The sequence below is a fragment of the Ornithorhynchus anatinus genome, chromosome 8 (genome assembly GCF_004115215.2).
Source record: "Ornithorhynchus anatinus isolate Pmale09 chromosome 8, mOrnAna1.pri.v4, whole genome shotgun sequence".
In the NCBI taxonomy this organism is placed as follows: Eukaryota; Metazoa; Chordata; class Mammalia; order Monotremata; family Ornithorhynchidae; genus Ornithorhynchus; species Ornithorhynchus anatinus.
Window position 1 is genome coordinate 57,934,185 of NC_041735.1, and position 19,903 is coordinate 57,954,087.

The window sequence follows — 19,903 nt, forward strand, 5'->3', positions numbered from 1 at the left end:
CTCTGATATATTGTACTCTCCCAAGTGCTTAGTACAGTGCTCTGCACACAGTAAGAGCTCAGTAAATACAACTGATCAATTAAGATACTGGTCATGAGGGAAAGCTTCCTGGAGCAGTTGACTCTTGAGTTCTTAGGTTGTTCCTAGTACTCATTTTCGAAGGTGATACTTTTGATGGTCTTGTTAGTCATTCGTTCATTTAGTCAATCGTATTTATTGAGCACTTACTCAATTTATTGAGCACTGTACTAAGCACTTGAGAGAGTACAATACAACAGTAAACAGTCACATTCCCTGCCCAAAGCGAGTTTACAGTCTAGAGTGGGGGGAGACAGACGTCAATATAAATAAATAAAATTACAGATATGTACATAAATGCTTTGGGGCTGGGAGGGGAGAAGAGCAAAGAGAGCTCCTCACTGTGACGCAGAAGGGAATGGGAGATGAGAAAAAGTGGAGCTTAATCTGGGAAGGCCTCCTGGGGGAGATGTGCCTTCAATAAGGCTCTGAAGGGGGTGTGGGGAGAGAGAAGTAATTGTCTGTCGGATTTGAGGAGGGAGGGCGTTCCAGGCCAGAGGCAGAACCTGAGCAAAGGGTCGGGGGCGAGTCACAAATGGATGTGACCCAAAAGACATCTGCAGAACTTGTAGTTTGGTTCACAATGGGTACGGGTACAAATTACCCTTTGTTTTACTGGTCTTGTCACTAGTTTCTCAAAAACACCTCCATGTTCTGAGTGTCAGCCCTCCTCTGGCTTACTGTCACTTAATAGAATGCTGTTAAACCTGGCTCACTGCAATGAAAATGGTGAAAATGAAGTGTAAACAAAGGGATTTTTTTTCTGATTAAAAAAATGAAAAAACTTTGTTTTCCCAAATTCACTACAGAAGGGTAGCAATAAAAGGGAAGAAGAGGTGGAACTGAAATATTAGTTCCACCTTCAACCCCCTCCCAGATCCAAGAGGAGGCTTTACTTCCATTCCATGCCAATTCATTGTCAACATTTACCTCCCTCAGGCCCTTGGTATGGCATCCTGATATTAATCTATATGATAAAGTAAATTTGTCTGTCATATTGGAAGATCCTTCTGCTGATATTGCTCTCCAATGGACTGAAAAGACTAATGCATGTCCAATATGAAGAATTTTTCTTGCAAGGTAATATTTTAGTATGAAGTATGTAGATGTAAGAGGTCATTTCTAGGCCCTTTGCCATGGAACTTTTATTTCCTATTGGAATGAAAGTGAGGTTTCAGACTGAGATAAGGGGTTTTCTTAATCTCTAGCAGGTCAAACCTAAAAGCAGTACCCAGTGTAGCCCTTTCATCCAGATGGATAGGGTGGATCAATTTAAGAGAATCTCTCTTTGTCATTAACCTTGTTGGGAAGTAGAAAACAATCAGGTTTTAGGTGAGAAGGATGAGATGGTTCCTTGCTTGCCGTGAGTAGGGAATGTGTCTATCAACCCTGTTATATTGTACTCTCCCAAACACTTAGTACACTGTTCTGCACAGAGTAAGCACTCAATAAATACAGTTGATTGTTTGATTAATTCCTTTATTGGATAGATTTGGGACCAGAAGGAGAAGTTTCCTGCTAAAAGGCCAGAGGCAGAATGAGGGCAGTGCTCTCTTGTGTTAGCGGAAGAGATGGAAGCGCAAGGTCAAAAGATGGTGGTGCTGGTCTTCAAAACTGGGTTGGAGTGCAGTAATGTTTGGAGCTCTGAGGCCTCTAGACTATAAGCTCGTGGTGGGCAGGGAAAATTTCTACCAACTCTGTTATACTCTTATATTGTACTTTCCCAAGCGCGTTGTACAGTGTTGGGCACACAGTAAGCACTTAATAAGGATGACTGATTGCTGATGTTCTGATCGCAGGAGTAGTGGTGTTTCTTTGGGCAGAGAAGTGGCCAGTACTAATGTTTTCAGTCACGAGGTAATGGTGTTCTTAGGGGCCGAAAAGTAGCCAGTGCTGTTGTTCTCAGTGGAAGAGCGCCGGTGTTGCTTTGGGCGGAAAGGTGGCCATTACTGGTGTTCTTGCATCCTCCCTCTGGCACGGAACTCCCTCCTGCTTCACATATGACAGCATATGAAGCAGCATGGCACAGTGGAAAGAGCCTGGGCTTCGGAGCCAGAGGTCATGGGTTCGACTCCCGGCTCTGCCACTTGTCATCTGTGTGACTGTGGGCAAGTCACTTAACTTCTCTGTGCCTCAGTTACCTCATCTGTAAAATGGGGATTCACTGTGAGCCTCATGTGGGACAACCTGATTACCCTATATCTACCCCAGTGCTTAGAACAGTGCTCTGCACATAGTAAGTGCTTAACAAATACCAACATTATTATTATTATATGACAGATCCACCTTCAGAACCTTATAAAAATCATATCTCCTCCAAGAGGCCCTCATTTTCCCTACTCCCTCTCCCTTTGATTGATTGTTTCTCGGTGGAGGGGTGGTGGTGCTACTTTGGGCGGAGAGGTGGCCGGTGCTGATGTTTTGAGTGGAGGGGTGTAAGTTGTACCCTGTAAACTTGTTTTGTTGCAGGGAACATGTCTGCTAACTCTGTTATGTTGTACTCTCCCAGGGTTCTGCACATAGTAAAAGGTCTATAAATACCACTGATTGATTGAATGGAGGGGTGTAGACTCTAAACTTGTTGTGGGAAGGGAACGTGTCTGCTACTATGAGCTCACTGTGGGCAGGGAATGTGTCTGTTGTTGTATTGTACTCTCCCGAGCACTTAGTACAGTGCTTTCCTCAATAAATACAGTCGAACGAATGAATGTTGTAGTATACTCTCCTATGCGCTTAGTACAGAGCTCTGCACACAGTAAGCATTTGATAAATACCTTGATGGATTGAGTGAAAGGGTGTAGACCATATCTTGTTGTGGGCAGGGAATGTGTCTGTTTGTTGTTGTACTCTCCCATGCGCTCAGTACAGTGTGTTGCACACAGTTACAATTGAACAAATACCATTGATGGATTGAGTGGAAGGGTGTAAACTGTACGCTTCTTGTGGGCAGGGACAGTATCTGCTAACTCTGTTGGATTATACTTTGTCATGTGCCTAGTACATAGTAAGCACTCAATCCATCCCATTGATTGATTGCGCTGTGATATGGACGGAGGCACCAGCATCTCCCACTCCCTTCTGCGTCGCCCTGATTTGTTCCCTTTGTTCTTCCTCTCTCTCCCTGCCCCCCAGCACTTATGTAGAGATAATAATAATAATTAATAATTGGGGTATTTGTTTAGCACTTACTGTGTGCCAGGCACTGTACTAAGCGCTGTGGGGGATACAAGTAATCAGGTTGGATACAGTCCCTATCCCACTTGGGGCTCCCAGTCTCAATCCCCATTTTCCAGAGGGGGGTAACTGAGGCACAGAGAAGTGAAGTGACTTGCCCCAGGCCACACAGCAGAGAAGTGGCAGAGTCGGGATTAGAACCCAGGATCTTCTGACTGCCAGACCCATGCTCTATCCACTGTGCCATGCTGCACTTCTAGATCTGTCATTTTATTTCTATTGATGTCTGCTTATTTGTACTGATGTCCGTCTCCCCCTGCCAGTCTGTGAGCTCACTGTGGGCAGGGATTGTCATTCTTTATTGCTGTATTGTACTTTTCCAAGCACTCAGTACAGTGCCCTGCCCACAGTAAGCGCTCAATAAATACAAAGGAATGAATGAGTCGACCCCTGGCCCACGTCCTACCACTTACCTGGAACGTCCTTCCTCCTCACATCCGCCAAACTAACTCTCTTCCCCTCTTCAAAGCCCTACTGAGAGCTCACCTCCTCCAGGAGGCCTTCCCAGACTGAGCCCTCCCTTTCCCTCTGCCTCTATTCCCTCCCTTTGCTCTTCCCCCTTCCCTTCCCCACAACACTTGTGCCTATTTGTATATATTATTTATTACTCTATTTTATTAGTGATGTGTAGATATCTAGGATTCTACTTATCATGATGATATTGATGCACGACTATTTGAGAAAAGTGGCATGGTGTAGTGGATAGAGCACGGGCCTGGGAGTCAGAAGGTCATGGTTTCTAATCCCGGCTCTGCCACTTGTCTGCTGTGTGACCTTGGGGAAGTCATTTCACTTCTCCGGGCCTCAGTGACCTCATCTGTCAAATGGGGATTGAGACTGTGAGTCCCATGTGGGACAGGGACTGTGTCCAACCCGATCTGCTTGTATCCACCCCAGCGCTTAGTACAGTGCCTGGCACATAGTTAAGCGCTTAACAAATACCATTATCGTCATAACAATAATAACAATGTTGGTATTTAAGCGCTTACTATGTGCAGAGCACGGTTCTAAGTGCTGGGGTAGATATAGGGTAATCAGGTTGTCCTACGTGAGGCTCACAGTCTTAATCCCCATTTTACAGATGAGGTAACTGATTTGACTTGCCCACAGTCACACAGCTGACAAGTGGCAGAGCCGGAATTCAAACCCATGACCCGTGACTCCCAAGCCCGGGCTCTTTCCACTGAGTCATCATCATCATCATAATTGTTAGGTTGTGTTGTCTGTCTCTCCCTTTTAGACGGTGAGTCCGTTGTGGGGCAGGGATGGCCTTTCTCTGGTAACCAATTGTAGAGGCAGCGTGGCTTAGTGGAAAGAGCCCAGGCTTGGGAGTCAGAGGTCATAGGTTCTAATCCCGCCTCTGCCACTTGTCTGCTGTGTGACCTTGGGCAAGTCACTTCACTTCTCTGTGACTCAGTTCCTCATCTGTAAAAATGGGGATAAAAAATGTGAGCCCCACGTGGGACAATCTGATTACCCTGTATGTACCCCAGCACTTAGAACAGTGCTCAGCACATAGTAAGCGCTTAACAAATACCATTATTATTATTACCCCGGCTCTGCCACTTGTCTGCTGTGTGACCTTGGGCAAGTCACTTCACTTCTCTGTGCCTCAGTTACCTCATCTGTAAAAATGGGGATTAAAAAATGTGAGCCCCAAGTGGGACAATCTGATTACCCTGGCGCTTAGAACAGTGCTCAGCACATAGTAAGCGCTTAACAAATACCATTATTATTATTATTATTACATTCCAAGCGCTTAATAGAGTGCTCTGCACAGAGTAAGCGCTCAATAAATATGAATGAATGAATGAATGGATGATGGGTGGATGGATGGATGGATGGATGGATGGATGGATGGATGGATGGATGGATGGATGGATGGATAAGAGAAGCAGCATGGCTTAGTGGAAAGAGCATGGGCTTGGGAGTCAGAGGTCATGGGTTCTAATCCTGCCTCCGCCACTTGTCTGCGGTGTGACCTTGGGCCAGTCACTTCACTTCTCTGTGCCTCAGTTACCTCATCTGTAAAAATGGGGATTAAAAAATGTGAGCCCCACATGGGACAATCTAATTACCCTGAATCTGCCTCAGCACTTAGAACAGTGCTCAGCACATAGTAAGCTCTTAACAAATACCAACATTATTATTATTACATTCCAAGTGCTTAATAGAGTGCTCTGCACAGAGTAAGTGCTCAATAAATATGAATGGATGGATGGATGAATGAATGATGGATAGATGAATGAATGGATGGATGAATGAATGAATGAATGGATTAATGAATGATGGATGGATGAACTGTTGGTATTTGTTAAGCGCTTACTATGTGCAGAGCACTGTTCTAAGCGCTGGGGGAGACACAGGGGAATCAGGTTGTCCCACATGGGGCTCACAGTCTTAATCCCCATTTTACCGATGAGGTAACTGAGGCCCAGAGAAGTTAAGTGACTTGCCCACAGTCACACAGCTGACAAGTGGCAGAGCTGGGATTCGAGCTCATGACCTCTGACTCCAAAGCCCGTGCTCTTTCCGCTGAGCCATGCTGCAATTGATGAATAGATGGGTGGATAGATGATAGATAGATAGATAGATAGATAGATAGATAGATAGATAGATAGATAGATAGATAGATGGATGGATGGATGAATGAGTTAATGGATAGATAGACAGACAGACAGATAGATAGATAGATAGATAGATAGATAGATAGATAGATAGATAGATAGATAGATAGATAGATAGATAGATAGATAGATAGATAAATGGATAAATGGATGAATGGATGAATGGATGAATGAATGATGAGTGAGTGAGTGAGTGAGTGAGTGAGTGAGTGAGTGAGTGAGTGAAGCTGGGGGCGTGGCGGGAAGTGGCGCCGCTGTCCCGAGGACCAATGGCGAAGGGGGAGAGGAGGAGTGGGCGGGGCTTCTTCCGCGGCGCGCGCCCCGGGGCCCCTCCCGCCTCGTCCCTGGCGTCACCGCCCTGGCAACGCGCGATGACGCTGGGGGGAGGGGGGGGCGTGGGCCGGTGACGTCACCGCGCCGCCCCGCGCGCCGCCCCCTCCCCCCCCTTTCCCCGCGTTCGGCGGCGACGAGAAGGGAGCGGAGGCGCCAGCGCCATTTTCCCTGAGCCCGAGCGGGAGCGGAGGGGAGCGGCCCTTCCCGCCCATCTCCTCTCTCTCTTCCCTCCACCCCCCCACCCCCCGCCTCTCGGCCCCGTCCCCGGCCACTCGGCGCCCCGGCCCGAGATTTGCCTCTTGTTTTAGGAGTCGGAGGAGCCAGGCCGACATGAGCGATGTCGAGGAGAACAACTTCGAGGGCAGAGTGAGTACAAAGCGGCGGTGCGGGCCGCCCGGCGCCGGGGGAGGGGGCCTCGTTCTACAGCGCTAGGGCCCACCGCGGGGCGGGGGGGGGTCCTCCCTCACCTCCCCAACATGGCCCCCGCACCCCTCACCTGGGCCAAGCGTTGCGGGCCCGCCTCCCCCCCCCCCCTTCCTCAACGTCGCTCATCCGGAGCGGGCGAGGTAGGCCGGGCCGACGACGATGGCGCCGGGAAGGGCCGCCGACCCTCCATGTCGGAGCGGGCCGCTCGGGGAGAACATGGCGGGGGGCAGGACCGGCCGAGCCGGGGCATGTGGCCTCACACCCCCGGCAGAGGCGGGGTGGATCGGTGGGGAGCGGGCGCCAGGACCTGCCCCCGGACCCCCCCTGCCAATCCTCCCTTTTCCTTTTCACCTTCCCTTTTTTTCGGGGGGGGGGGAGGAGAATCCCGCCCTCTCCCCTCTTTATTATTCCCATCCGCCTTCCTCCCCTCAACCCGTTTCTCTTCTCCTCCCTCGCGTCCAACCCCAACTAAAAGCGCAGGTCAAATGAGTTCAAAAGCTCAATTATTTAGGAACTCGTTAGAATTTTTTCTTAAAGGGGTTCTGATCTGAGCACTTTCCCACCCCACTTGTAGTTCTAGAAGAAATGCTACCCAAACCAAGTATTCCGTTTGATTCAGTGCCTGTATAATTTTTTTTTTTTTAAAGGGGTTCTGATCTGAGCACTTTTCCACCCCACTTGTATTTCTAGAAGAAATGCCACCCAAACCAAGTATTCCCTTTGATTCAGTGCTTATAGAATTTTTTTTTAAAAGGGGTTCTGATCTGAGCACTTTTCCATCCCACTTGTATTTCTAGAAGAAATGCCACCCAAACCAAGTATTCCGTTTGATTCAGTGCTTATAGAATTTTTTTTAAGGGGTTCTGATCTGAGCACTTTTCCATCCCACTTGTATTTCTAGAAGAAATGCCACCCAAACCAAGTATTCCATTTGATTCAGTGCTTATAGATTTTTTTTTAAAAGGGAAGGGCTTCTGATCTGAGCACTTTTCCACCCCACTTGTATTTCTAGAAGAAATGCCACCCAAACCAAGTATTCCCTTTGATTCAGTGCTTATAGAATTTTTTTTTAAAAGGGGTTCTGATCTGAGCACTTTTCCATCCCACTTGTATTTCTAGAAGAAATGCCACCCAAACCAAGTATTCCGTTTGATTCAGTGCTTATAGAATTTTTTTTAAGGGGTTCTGATCTGAGCACTTTTCCATCCCACTTGTATTTCTAGAAGAAATGCCACCCAAACCAAGTATTCCATTTGATTCAGTGCTTATAGATTTTTTTTTAAAAGGGAAGGGCTTCTGATCTGAGCACTTTTCCACCCCACTTGTATTTCTAGAAGAAATGCCACCCAAACCAAGTATTCCCTTTGATTCAGTGCCTGTATAATTTTTTTTTAAAGGGGTTCTGATCCGAGCACTTTTCCACCCCACTTGTATTTCCAGAAGAAATGCCACCCAAACCAAGTATTCCCTTTGATTCAGTGCTTATATAATTGAACATCCTTTTGCGAGGCTTTCTAGTTTTTTTCTTAATGTTTGTTTTTCATATGTCTTGGCACTGAATTATTTATAGATCAGTTATAAAACCTTGCAGAATTAGAGGCTTCTGTAGAGGGGACGGGTGGGACTGGTACCCCGGGAAAAGCCCCCTAAAGATTTGGGGGAGGCTGTCGCTTGGTCAGAGTTTAGAGTGAGTGATGCTGAGAGGGAATAGTCGGGTGCTACATGGAAGAGAGAAATTGGCATTGTAGGTCTGGAGCATCAAATTGCGGGGGGGGGTGGGGGGGGGACGTTGCCAGTTTTTAGTACCAAAATAATAAGAAAAAACGGCTCCCAGGCCGCCCATTAGAAACCTTAAAACCAGTTCTTTAAACGTTACTTGGCGTGGAAGGACTCTTTTGAGACCGTTTTTAAGATCATGCCCCCTGGAACCACGGTGAGATCAGGGACATTCGGACTCCCAACGGAATTTACCGTTTTTGAAACGGACACCGTTTCGGGAGCGTTGGGAATCTTCGGACCCCCCTCCCCCACCCCACCCCCCAGTAGGCCGAAAGACGAGATGATTGGAGTCGTTTCTGGCTCTTAGGGGAAAGCTAAGCAGTTGAATTGGCTTATTTGATAGGATACGGTATTTTTCCTCTAGTCACTTTCTTCATTTTCTTGTAAGTGTAACAGTAAAGGGGTTCTAGGAGCACAGTTGGGGTAAAATGAGGATGAATTATATGAGCATCGTAATTTCTCAAATACCACTGAAAAACTGGGACGGCATCCTGCTGTAAAGATTATCTGTTGGCCAGAAAAGATTTCCACGTCAAATTTTGGGTGGATGTAGAATCTTAGGTGTTTCAGAATAGTCTCTCTGGTTTAATAATCAATTCATCGGGAATCAAAAACTAAATTGATGTACTGAGGTTAGTGTAATGATGACCTTTTGGGTTTTTTGAACTTTTCCATCCTTTTGTTAAGGGAAATAGTGGACAGATTTAGGGAAAATCTGAAGTCAGCCCCCCGGCTTTGTGTTTCATTTCTCAAAAAAAACTAATTTTGAATGATGATTAGTGTTTGTTTTTTAATGTAACTCTCCCCCTGTGCCATCTAAGATGTAACGCTAAATTCTTGTCCCAGGATTTAACTTATAAATTACTGAAGGTTAGAGCCTATCAAATTTTAGACGCGGTTAAGTGCTCTTAGATGTTGGCACCTCATTTTCTACATGAGTTTTTAATGGGCTCAAAACAAGCACTTTTCCACCCCACTTGTATTTCTAGAAGAAATGCCACCCAAACCAAGTATTCCATTTTATTCAGTGCTTATATAATTAAACATCCTTTTGCGAGGCTTTCTGTTTTTTTCTTAATATTTGTTTTTCATATGTTTTGGCACTGAATTATTTATAGATCAGTTATAAAACCATGCAGAATTAGAGGCTTCTGTAGAGAAACTCGAGTTTGGAGTAATGGATGGTAGATATTAATCATTCGGTACCATAATTACAGGTGAAGGATTGGAAGAAAACCAGGAAGCTGGCTATTTTCTTAGAACAGCCAACTCTTTATAGGTGCTTTTGTCTTTAGTACCCAAATATTTTAACCAAATGGCTTAACCACTGATAGTCTAAAACCACAGTATATGTTATATTAATAGTATGTCGAATATTATATATAATATATATTATATCTAATTTGATCCTGAGCATATTGGGAAAGGAAGGTGATTTGTAAATTTCCTCTGAGTAACAGAAAATTGATGGCAATGCATGATAATTCAGAGCTGTAGTTTTAGGGTAATGAGTGTTTGTGGATAACCTGAGTAATAGTGTTTCCAGGTTTGAGATCAATGCAAAAACTTTGTGTTTGCAGAAAGTATTATCTGTGGACTTTCTCATTCAGAGTGAAGTTATATTTTCTACTTCACTTTAAAAAAAAAAAAAACCTTATTGAAGGAAATCCAGCCGATTAGTATAACAAACCACCCTAGGTTTTGCCAGTTTCCATATATGCTTGAAATGCTGAGTTGAGCTTTGGCTTAAGAGCCTGAAGATATATTTTTCTATGTCAAATTCTTAAAACTCAGGGATTGACAATCCTTGTCCTATGTCAGAGGGGTTGCACATAAGGTCATCCTGCTTGGTGTGCCAGCCTATTGATAGCTTGCCCTGCAGCATGACTAATCCTACAAATTTTGTATCTTTACCCTACATGCTTTCCCTCCACTGCCTTCTTCGATTGGAATGGCCATGTGGAAACATGGCCATGCTCTACTCCAATGCTTTTCGACCAAAGCAATAAGGAAAGAGGGGTGTCTGTTCATCTCATCTATACCAGCTTAACAGCCCTTTATCCCCTTTTAAAACTGTCTGCTATTTTTTGAGCTATTCAGGTCTCGTGGATTTAAATGCATCTTAAAAATAAACTTAGAAAGCTCATACATAGTCAACTTCCTTCTAAAAGAAAGTGCAGTAAAGTCTCTGTTGTTATGGTGCTTATCAAATTTGATTTGAAGCTTCTAGTTTCTCTTTCCCCTGCTGCAAGCCTCTTGCCCTTTCAGTATTCATTCTCACTTTTGCATAAGGGAGTGAAAGGGAAGGAAGAGAGGTAAAATTCAAGTTAGTTTGGTTACTTATATCTGTTTGGGTAGAATAAAAACTCAGCAAAATTTAAGTTTTGGGCATCACTTAAGTTCTCTCTATCGGTGCTACTATCCCTGTCCCCTTTAAATCGAATAGCGGAAAGTTAACCAGAAGGTCTACCTTTAGATTTGAGCTTCAAGAATGAGAATGTAGAGCAGGGAAAATAATCCACCAGATACTAAAAACACTAACGAAGAATAAAGTATTTTTCCTCACTAATTGTTTTAGCACCCTTTGCTTTCACCTGAACTCTCATTTCCTCTTCTCAGGGCACAAGGACAGATCTTTGAGCATAATACAAGGGGATTCCCTGGGGAAATTGTTGAAACAGTGGGGAAGTTGGCTGGTATTACTGAAGGCTTCAAATATTTGGGTTGCAAAAGCATCTTTAAGTAGCAACTCATGGGCTGAGAAGAACCGGAGCTTCATTAAACCACTCATGCTGAGGCTGCAATGGAGTCACTGCTCTACTCAGTAGCATCTGAGCCAGAAATCCCAGGTTTCACAAGACCTAGTACTATCCCTGACATCCGAGTGCCAAACCACATTAGAAGTGCACCTGAACAAATGTAGATGTCGGTCCACTCCTGGTGGTTGCTGAAGAATCCCTGGGGAGAGAGTCCCAACAACCCGGGAAACATCTGCCAGGGTGATACTTCATGCAAGGGTTTACTGACAGCATGGCAAATTTTACTCAGTTTCCTGATGAAGCACACAAGGCATGGCATGCCAGGCTAATTTCTAAGCTTTGTCTTGCCTTTCCAGCAGAGAAGCCTTCTATCCCCAGGGAAGGTGGGACTTTTGAGGTTGCAGATCAGGCAGGGAGGACCCAGTAAAGTGGGACACCGTGCCCAGTGTCATGAAGTGGAATTCACCACAGTATTGTGGATCCATCACCCCCCTACCCCCCACCCCCCCCCAAAAAACTGACATAGTTTTAATGTCCCCGGACATCCATATGGCATTAGAGTAGTAGTCATTGTTTGGTCCAAGTGATTTTGCTAAAGCATCTTAGGAGTCGTAGACTGGGGAATTATGAAACAGTTGGCAGTTTGTACCTACTAGTGAGAATGCTGTAAGTTTATCACAGCAGCACATCAAATGGATGTAGTGCCATTGATTTATACATATGGACCTTCTGTCCATAAAAAAAAAAAGGGAGTAGAAAGAGTGCATCTAGATGTCCAGTCATTAATCTCACCATGAGCAGGCTCTTCAAACATGAAGGAGAGATCTGTTACTATATTTCATTTATTAGCCATTGGATTTTTTTTTCCCCCTTATAAGGGTCTGCACAAGTTGCAGTTGCTAATATGTTCAGATTTTGGACAGCTACACCACTCAAGTGGTGGTTTCTGATGAAACCAAATTGCATTAATTGCAATAACTACTTCAGACACCAGTGGAACTAGAATAGAGCATATGGGAGACATTGGGAGATTTATAAGAAGAAGCTGAATGATAGCCGAGATTTGTTTTTATGATTTTCTTCACCTCGATAAAAATATGGGTAGTAGTAAAACTTGCAGATGGGAAATGTTCCTTCTCCAATTGTAGTGTTTCCGTTGAACTTGTGAGGAGTTTTATTACATCCATGCATTTTCTGCAGTTTTAAAGGTGAAGACATTGGAAGATACACTAATTCAAAACCGTTTTCAAATGAACCCATCTTCTGAGACTAAAGAGTAAAAATAAAATGAGATGAATAAAAGAGAAGGAGGGAGGGAGTGTGTGTCTTCGCCTAATAGGCAGTGTTTTATTGATAGGGTTTCTATGTGAAATTAGGTGAGTTATCAGCCCCTAGTGAATAGGTCATGTTGTTTGCTTAATCTAGAGTAGTCTCTGTCAAACAACTATGGTTTGAAGGACAGAAAGTTCTTGATTTTTTTAAATCCACCTTCATCTTGAGGAAATGTGGCAGTTTGCTTCAAATAAGTAGGAGAATTAAGCCTCTTCCTTTAATTTGGGGCTTTTTTATAAGCATTTTAATTATAGCAGGCTACAAAGGGCAGTCATATAACAGGCTGGAAAAAATCAGAGCCAAAAGAGTATAAAAAAAATTAAATGAGAGCAGAGCATGCAGAAAAAAAGAAAAAATAAGGATGGGCAAATAAGGGTAGAAACAAAATTTGAGACTTGGGGAGGTGGAAGCAATTGAGAAGCCTCTTATCTGTGTTTTAATGCTCTAACATTTAGAAATGTACTGTAAAAATCTGCAGCACAGTCCTATCTATCCAGGTTTGATTGGGTAGGGTAGATATAGTATATGAAATCAGATAGTCTAGAGAGTTATTTTTAAATGTGTCCTGATACAATTAAAGAGTGGACTTTATATATTGTAATAGACTAGTTGTGTGCTGTTGGTAGCAAATAATTTGCAATAATAAAATGAGCCAAAACAGTGTAAGTAATGCATTTATTTTAGCTTCTGTGGCTGCAGCAGATATCTGGGTAAAGTAAGTTGTGTTGCATTTACATAAGTTACTACTACTTAGGCTAGGTTTTAGTGAAAAATAAGAATGAGTCCCCTTCATGTCCCTCTTAAAAATGCTGGTTAGATAAAATTATGTTGAATTTCTCCCTGGCCATATAAAAATTGTAGAGTGAGTGTGCGTATGAGTGTTTTATGTATTTATGGTTAGGGTAATTTGGGGGAACGAAGTTAAGGGCTAGACAGTTTCTGTTAGAAATTATTTGGACTTTCTGATACCTATGTGCATGTAATGAGGATGTGTGGGTTTAGATAGGTGCTGTATTTACAAATACTTCTGACCAGGATGTTTGCTTTAACCACTACTCTGCTCTCTTAACCTGATTAGTGAAAACTTATTTTAAGGTTACTAGAGTACTCAGATATTCAAGTAGGGGAAATCAAAGACTTTAAGAGGAAAATTATATTCACTATCATTTCTATTCTAATTAGGTTTTAGAATTGAAATGTTACAACTCTTTAGAATTTATGAAAATTTAGATTGACGTATGAAAGGGGGGGAGGGTGACTTTGTTAAAAAAAAAAAAAATACCAAAAAATACCAAAAAAACCACAAAATCGGTAAAAGCTTTTAGGGGACTCCAGAAATTATCTTGTTAAAATCTAGATCCTTAAACAATTTTAAAGATTATAAAATTGTTTGGTTTTTTTTTAATAAAATAGTTATTTGCACCTTACCTGCTGGCTTTTCCATTTGGTAGATAAAATTCTGAACTCCAGCAGAGTTTTATAATCCCCACGTGCTTAAATATACTAAATGTTCTTTTTCCATTAAGGTTAATGTTCGTGAAGAAATTGAAGAGTTTTTTCCAAGAATGTGGAAGATAAATCAAGATAAAAGAAGGCTAATGAAAAGTATTAAAGATCAGAAAATTAAAATTGAATGGGGGAAAAAATTGAACAGAAGATTGGTCAGATAGAAGCCCTTGAATATTTTTAAGGCTATTATGAAATGTTTGAATTGGGGAAGAAAAACGAAGTATGAAAAATGAAAAACTCAATGAAGAATGAAGAAAAGTAGAAAGCAAGAGTGAAGTAGAATTAAAAGAATCTGGAAGAATGAATGGGTCCTAGGTTAAGTAAATGTATGGTTTATGTTCCAGTGTCTGTATGATCAAGTTGTAGATGAATTTGCATGATTACTTAGTTAATAGAGAATTGGTGATCTGGTTCAAGTAGGGAACTATTTGAGGACAGTATGCAATATTAACAATGGGTTAATGAGCTGAAATATTTTTCTGGAGGGTGTTACCTAACCATTTGTTTTTCAGGAGCAATCAATGTAATATAGTTACTGTAAATGTTAGGTGTTAGGCACCTATATGACCAGTGCCATTTGTAATACTATCTTCTTTGTTAGGAGTCTCGCTCTCAGTCAAAATCTCCAGCTGGAAGTCCTGCTCGGGTAAAATCGGAGAGCAGGTCAGGATCTCGTAGTCCATCAAGGGCTTCCAAACATTCTGAGTCTCACTCCAGATCAAGATCAAAATCCAGGTATGTATGCCTGACGTGGACACGGGAAGGTTGTGAGTATGCCAACCTCTTAAGTTAGTCTGTAAGAGTGGCTCTAGAGCAATGTTGATTTATTTTTTTTATTTTTGAAAAGGTCATTTTAAGACTACTTACTCTTGGTTCCTGTTATGAAATTATTTGGTCACAAGGTGAATGAATGAATTAATGAGCTTGACAGCCTGCCCCAAATTCAGTCCCAGTTGAATCAGACTAGTTGAGGGATTTACTCGGATGTCCTCCTAACCCCAGAAGGTGTGAGAGAGCGCCCATTGGGACTTTAGGGCAATTATTTGGTTGCATTAGAGGGCCAGGATGACTCAGGATGGTCAGGATTTTGGCCTTCCCAAGGGGAACTCTGGTTGACTGGGTTTGAGCGAAGCTGCTCTTTTGCTTCCCATCAGTTGAGAGGTGGCTGAAGGCCATTGGATTAGCATTTGTTTCCCATTCTGAAGTACCAATACTGATGTGACTTGTTTAAACCTAATGGTATTAAGGGCTACAGCACCAAAAAAAGAAAGAAAACAGAACAATTAGGGGAAGAGTAGGGAAAAAAAATGCTATTTCTCGGAGGACATCCGAGTAAATCCCTCAACTAGTCTGATTCAACTGGGACTATTGCTCTTCCCTCTCTCTGGTCTTCCACATCTCTAGCCTACTTTAACTTGTTTGGGATTTTATTTAGCAAATTGTCCCAATCCTTTGCTTATTGTGTGTATCTGCCGTTCAGATAAAGACCTTGAAATATAGTTAAAAATCTTGTTTATAGGTCCTGTTTAGGAACCGAGGAAATATTTACTTTGTGCTGTTTGAACAAAATCTACTACATTAGAGGTTCCCTTTAGAGACTGTCCATGGGTCTAACAGGGCTTCTCAAAGTGAGTTGTGGAAGCACTCCATGGGGAAGCCACAGCCTGAAGCCTCAGAGTAAGAGTAATGAAGAGCTGTGTGAGGAAGGCAGCAACAAATTGTGGAGTGAGTTGACTTCATCCAGCCCTTAGGTCCTCTTCCTGCATTGCATTCCAGTCCTTTAACCAGTCAATCAACTGTATTTATAGAGCACTGTACTAAGCGCTTGGGATGGTAGACCCATTCCGTGCCCACAACGAGTATACAGTCGGGAAGATGAGAGAGATATTAGGATAAGTTACAGATATGTACATGTGTGGGGTTGGGGGAGGGGTGAATAAAGGGGGTAAATCCAAGGGCAAACGATGCAGAAGGGAGGTAGTCAGGGAAGGCGTCCTGGAGGAGATGGGCTCTAAGGGTGGGGAGAATGTCTGTCGGACATGAAGAGGGAGGGCATTCCAGGCCAGAGGCAGGAGTGGGTGAGGGGTGGGCAGCGAAATAGACAAAGCCTGAGGACAAAGCAACTTGTTTTTATTGGCTATTGGAGGAGCTGTGTGGCTCGTTGATAGGGTTATAGGAGCCCTTGAGAGGTTGGGGGGAAGAAATGGGAATCCTAAGGTCGTGGAGAACTTCTGTACAATCCATGAGGAATTTTATTATGTTCAGCTCCTGAAAAGATTAAGAACAGAACAGGTAATCTCAAAAGCAGAATGATCCAGAATCAGCTACTTAACTAAGTGTGGATTTGATACTTGGAAAGTAAAATTTTTAAAAAAACACAACAAAATATGACATTTCACTTGTTAAAATCCTTCACTTCAGTCTTTTACAGTTGCACTAGAATTGAATGCCCTTTCTATATCATATGCATAAAAAATGCTTTTTTTGCTTCATGGCAAAGGAGGGAAATATATAAAGGTGTTTAAAAAAAAGGTACCCAGAGCTAGTGGTATAAACTTACCAATATAACTATTAAGGCTAAAAGTAATGTTGAAGTTGGAATAGTAGGACAAGGCTCTCTTTTGAGACGAGCAGGTACTTTCCCCCTTTAAGTTGAGGGTGATAAGTCAATTGGCTAATAAAAAAGTGAGTCAGATTTTCCCGGGGCCCAAAGTTCCTCCATGATAATAAGTTAGGGGGTTCTACAAGCCATTATCAGGCATTTCAGCTTGTGGGCAGCCTGTTATCTGCAGGACATTTAGCTGCATCAGAGAAGCAGGAGGAGGAGAAAGATACCTTAAGGTCCCATCTTTCACTTCCCACAGTTGAGGTCCTGCTGCTCTGTGTTGACAGGGCCAGTACTGCTGCCAGTACTCGAGATTTCCAAGTTTCTGGGGACTGTTCTGCGGGCAGTCCCTCAGTTGGAAATGGGCAAGAGCTGCAGCTTTGACTCCCATCATACTGGAACCTGGATTCCAACTACTCAGTCAGTGGAATTCAACTGGGAGCTTGTGTGCAGAGCACTGTACTACGAGGTGCGGTAGAGTTCGGTACAACAAGTTTTTTTGTTTTTGATGTTATTTGTTAAGCGCATACTATGCGATAGGCACTTCCCATGCTTTGCATGTTCTGGTGTTAGTGAGTAGGGTTTCCACCAAGAATTGGTGGAAGAAAGCAAGTAAGGAAAGCAGACATTCTAAACACACACCTACACCCAGTGATGAATATCCACAGGCAGCAGCAACAAGAGAGCCAGAGGAAGTATATCTCTATCCCCAACTCTACCGAGTAGTTTTAGGCTGTAAGCTCTTTGTCTGCCCAACTACCAACAAGGAAGCAGTATGGTCTAGTGAAAAGAATCCGGGCCTGGGAGTCAGAGGACCTGGGTTCTAGTCCTGGGTCTGCTGCTTGACTTGGGGCAAGTTACGGAATTTTCTGTGCCTCAGTTACCTCATCTGTAAAATGGGCATTAAGACTGTGCGCCCCACGTGGGACATGAACTGTGTCCAGCGAGATTAGTTTGTATCTACACCAGTGCTTAAAACAGTCCCTGGTACATCGTAAGTGATTAACAAGTACCATTTTAGAAAAAAACTGCTTGAAAATAGTGTGTTTCAGCCCACCAGTATCTCTTTGTTGTTCTGTTTAGTAATGAAATGATCAGTTCCCGCTTTACAAATGAAATATTCAAAATTCACGGTTTCTTGTGAAGTGCCACCAGTATAAAAAATGCATAACCACATCTTCAGGAATGGATTTAACAAGTTTGTACTTAATGATTCCCCTAGTGATCCAGAATAGTTAATGTTCCTCACAAAGCCATCTCATTTATTATGAGAATAATTTGTCATTGGGAATTGGGTTCATTGTAAAAAGAATGAAACATAGTATAGCCAAAGGGAGCAAAAGTGGATGGGATTTATGTGTCAGCTGCTCTGTTTAAGAGGTCTGAGTTCATGATGTTCATCAACCAAATGGAAAATTTAAAGGAATTATTTTGTCTGGATCTGCTGCTGACACCTTAAACATAGCAGGTCCAAAACAGAACTCCTCATCCTTCCACCCAAACCTGATTTTCCCATCACTGTAGACAACATCACCACCTTCCCTTTCTCATAAGCCCATAACTTTGTTATTATCCTCGACTCATCTCTCTCATTCAACCTACATATTCAGTCTCGCCAAATTCTGTCGGTTCTGTCTTCCCAGTGCTGTAGAAACCACCTTCTAACTGTGTTAATTCAAGCATTTATCCTATCCCACCTTAATTACTGCAGCAGACTTCTTGGTGACCACCCTGCCTCCTGTCTCTCCCCACTCCAATCCTTTGTTCTGCTGTGCAAATGGTAGTAGTAATAATAATTGTGGCATTTAAGTGCTTACTGTGTGCCAGGCACTGTTCTAAGCGCTGGGTTGGATACAAGCAAATTGGGTTGGGCACAGTCCCTGTCCAACATGGGACTCCCAGTCTTCATCCCCACTTTACAGATGAGGTAACTGAAGTACAGAGAAGTGAAGTGACTTGCCCGAGGTCACACCGCAGACAAGTGGCGGAGCCAGGATTAGAACACAGGTCCTTCTGGCTTGCAGGCCCATGATCTATCCACTAGACCACCATGCTTCTCTAACCTCAAATGATTTTTTCTATAAAACTATTCAGCCTATGTTTCCATGTTCCTCAAAAATTAAAATATATGTTGGAAGAAGTTGATATAAGTCTCTTTATAAAGGATAATTGTGAACATTTAGGTTTTTTTCCTCAAGCAGGTCAGCAGCCTCTTGTGTCACCGGGCAGCTAAATTGTGCCTATGGATGCCATTTGCGGGTTAAAGTGAAAAGAGGAGGAAATTGGTGAAAGAGGGGAGGAGAGGGAAAAAAGGAGAAATGGCTGGAGAAGGTCCAGGATCCGTAGAAATTTTCTCGGGTGCATTAAGTGGCATTGGGGTGTAAATTGGCAATGTTTGGTGTGATTCTTGATTCTTTGACTATAGCACACTTTTTCGTCAATACCCATTCCTCTAAATTAAGTTGAAAATAATTTACGGTATTAGCCAGCGTCTTGACATTTTCAAGCACTCCTATTGCCCTATCAGTCTTCATAATGCAGTCCCAATTTAGAGTGCCTCAAAACTGGCAGTTTACTGCTGGTAGGTACGTAGTTTTTTAAAATCAGTTTCTTCTGGATTGTATCATCGGTAATGGTTCTGCTCTTTTGTTATTTTGTTTTGTTTTTCTCCTGTCCTGAAGATCAAGATCACGGAGGCACTCTCACAGACGATACACTCGATCTAGGTCCCACTCCCATTCTCATAGGAGGAGATCTCGAAGCAGGTCTTACACACCAGAGTACCGTCGCCGAAGGAGCCGCAGTCATTCTCCAATGTCTAACCGAAGAAGGCATACAGGCAGCAGAGTATGTTAAAAGGAACTAATAAACATAATCCAGATCTTGCGTATAGGCTGTATGCTGAGAGGAAGAGAGACATCACGGTCGTTTCTCCTACAACATGTATTTTCACTTTTGTGTTTGAATAATTGCAGAACGAGGGAGTTTTCTTTTTGACGGTATGCAGCCATCTGGATAGGGCACATTGCAAGGTTGGAAGAAATGTGTTTGCACCATCGGTCGTGGGGTGAACTAGAATGAATTTTTCTGTCAGGCAAGATTCTTCTGGAATAAAGCCTTGCATAGTAAGAGAACCGACCACTCACTAGGCATCAGGAGTCTGTGGTACAAGTGCTAGGCTGATATGCAGAGACCTCTCCACCCACATTTTCAGATTTGGG

General features: G+C 43.1%; 1 protein-coding gene and 1 long non-coding RNA gene across 3 annotated transcripts in view; both read left to right on the forward strand.

The window, feature by feature from the left end:
* The window catches only part of TRA2A (transformer 2 alpha homolog), a 35,771-nt gene that overhangs the window by 5,772 nt on the left and 10,096 nt on the right, over nt 1-19,903 (forward strand). The window contains exons 2-4 of one of the 2 annotated variants that reach the window (XM_029070233.2): nt 6,581-6,638; nt 14,679-14,812; nt 19,364-19,529. In XM_029070233.2, coding sequence (XP_028926066.1) covers nt 6,603-6,638; nt 14,679-14,812; nt 19,364-19,529 — 336 coding nt within the window. In that variant the 5' untranslated portion in view covers nt 6,581-6,602. Of the gene's footprint in view, nt 1-6,397; nt 6,639-14,678; nt 14,813-19,363; nt 19,530-19,903 lie in introns of those variants that run through there. The other variant, XM_029070234.2, reaches the window with a different exon arrangement.
* Nucleotides 8,486-14,307, forward strand: LOC114813711. Its single transcript, XR_003761435.2, has 2 exons — nt 8,486-8,860; nt 14,095-14,307. It is a non-coding gene; the product is annotated as an uncharacterized LOC114813711 (long non-coding RNA).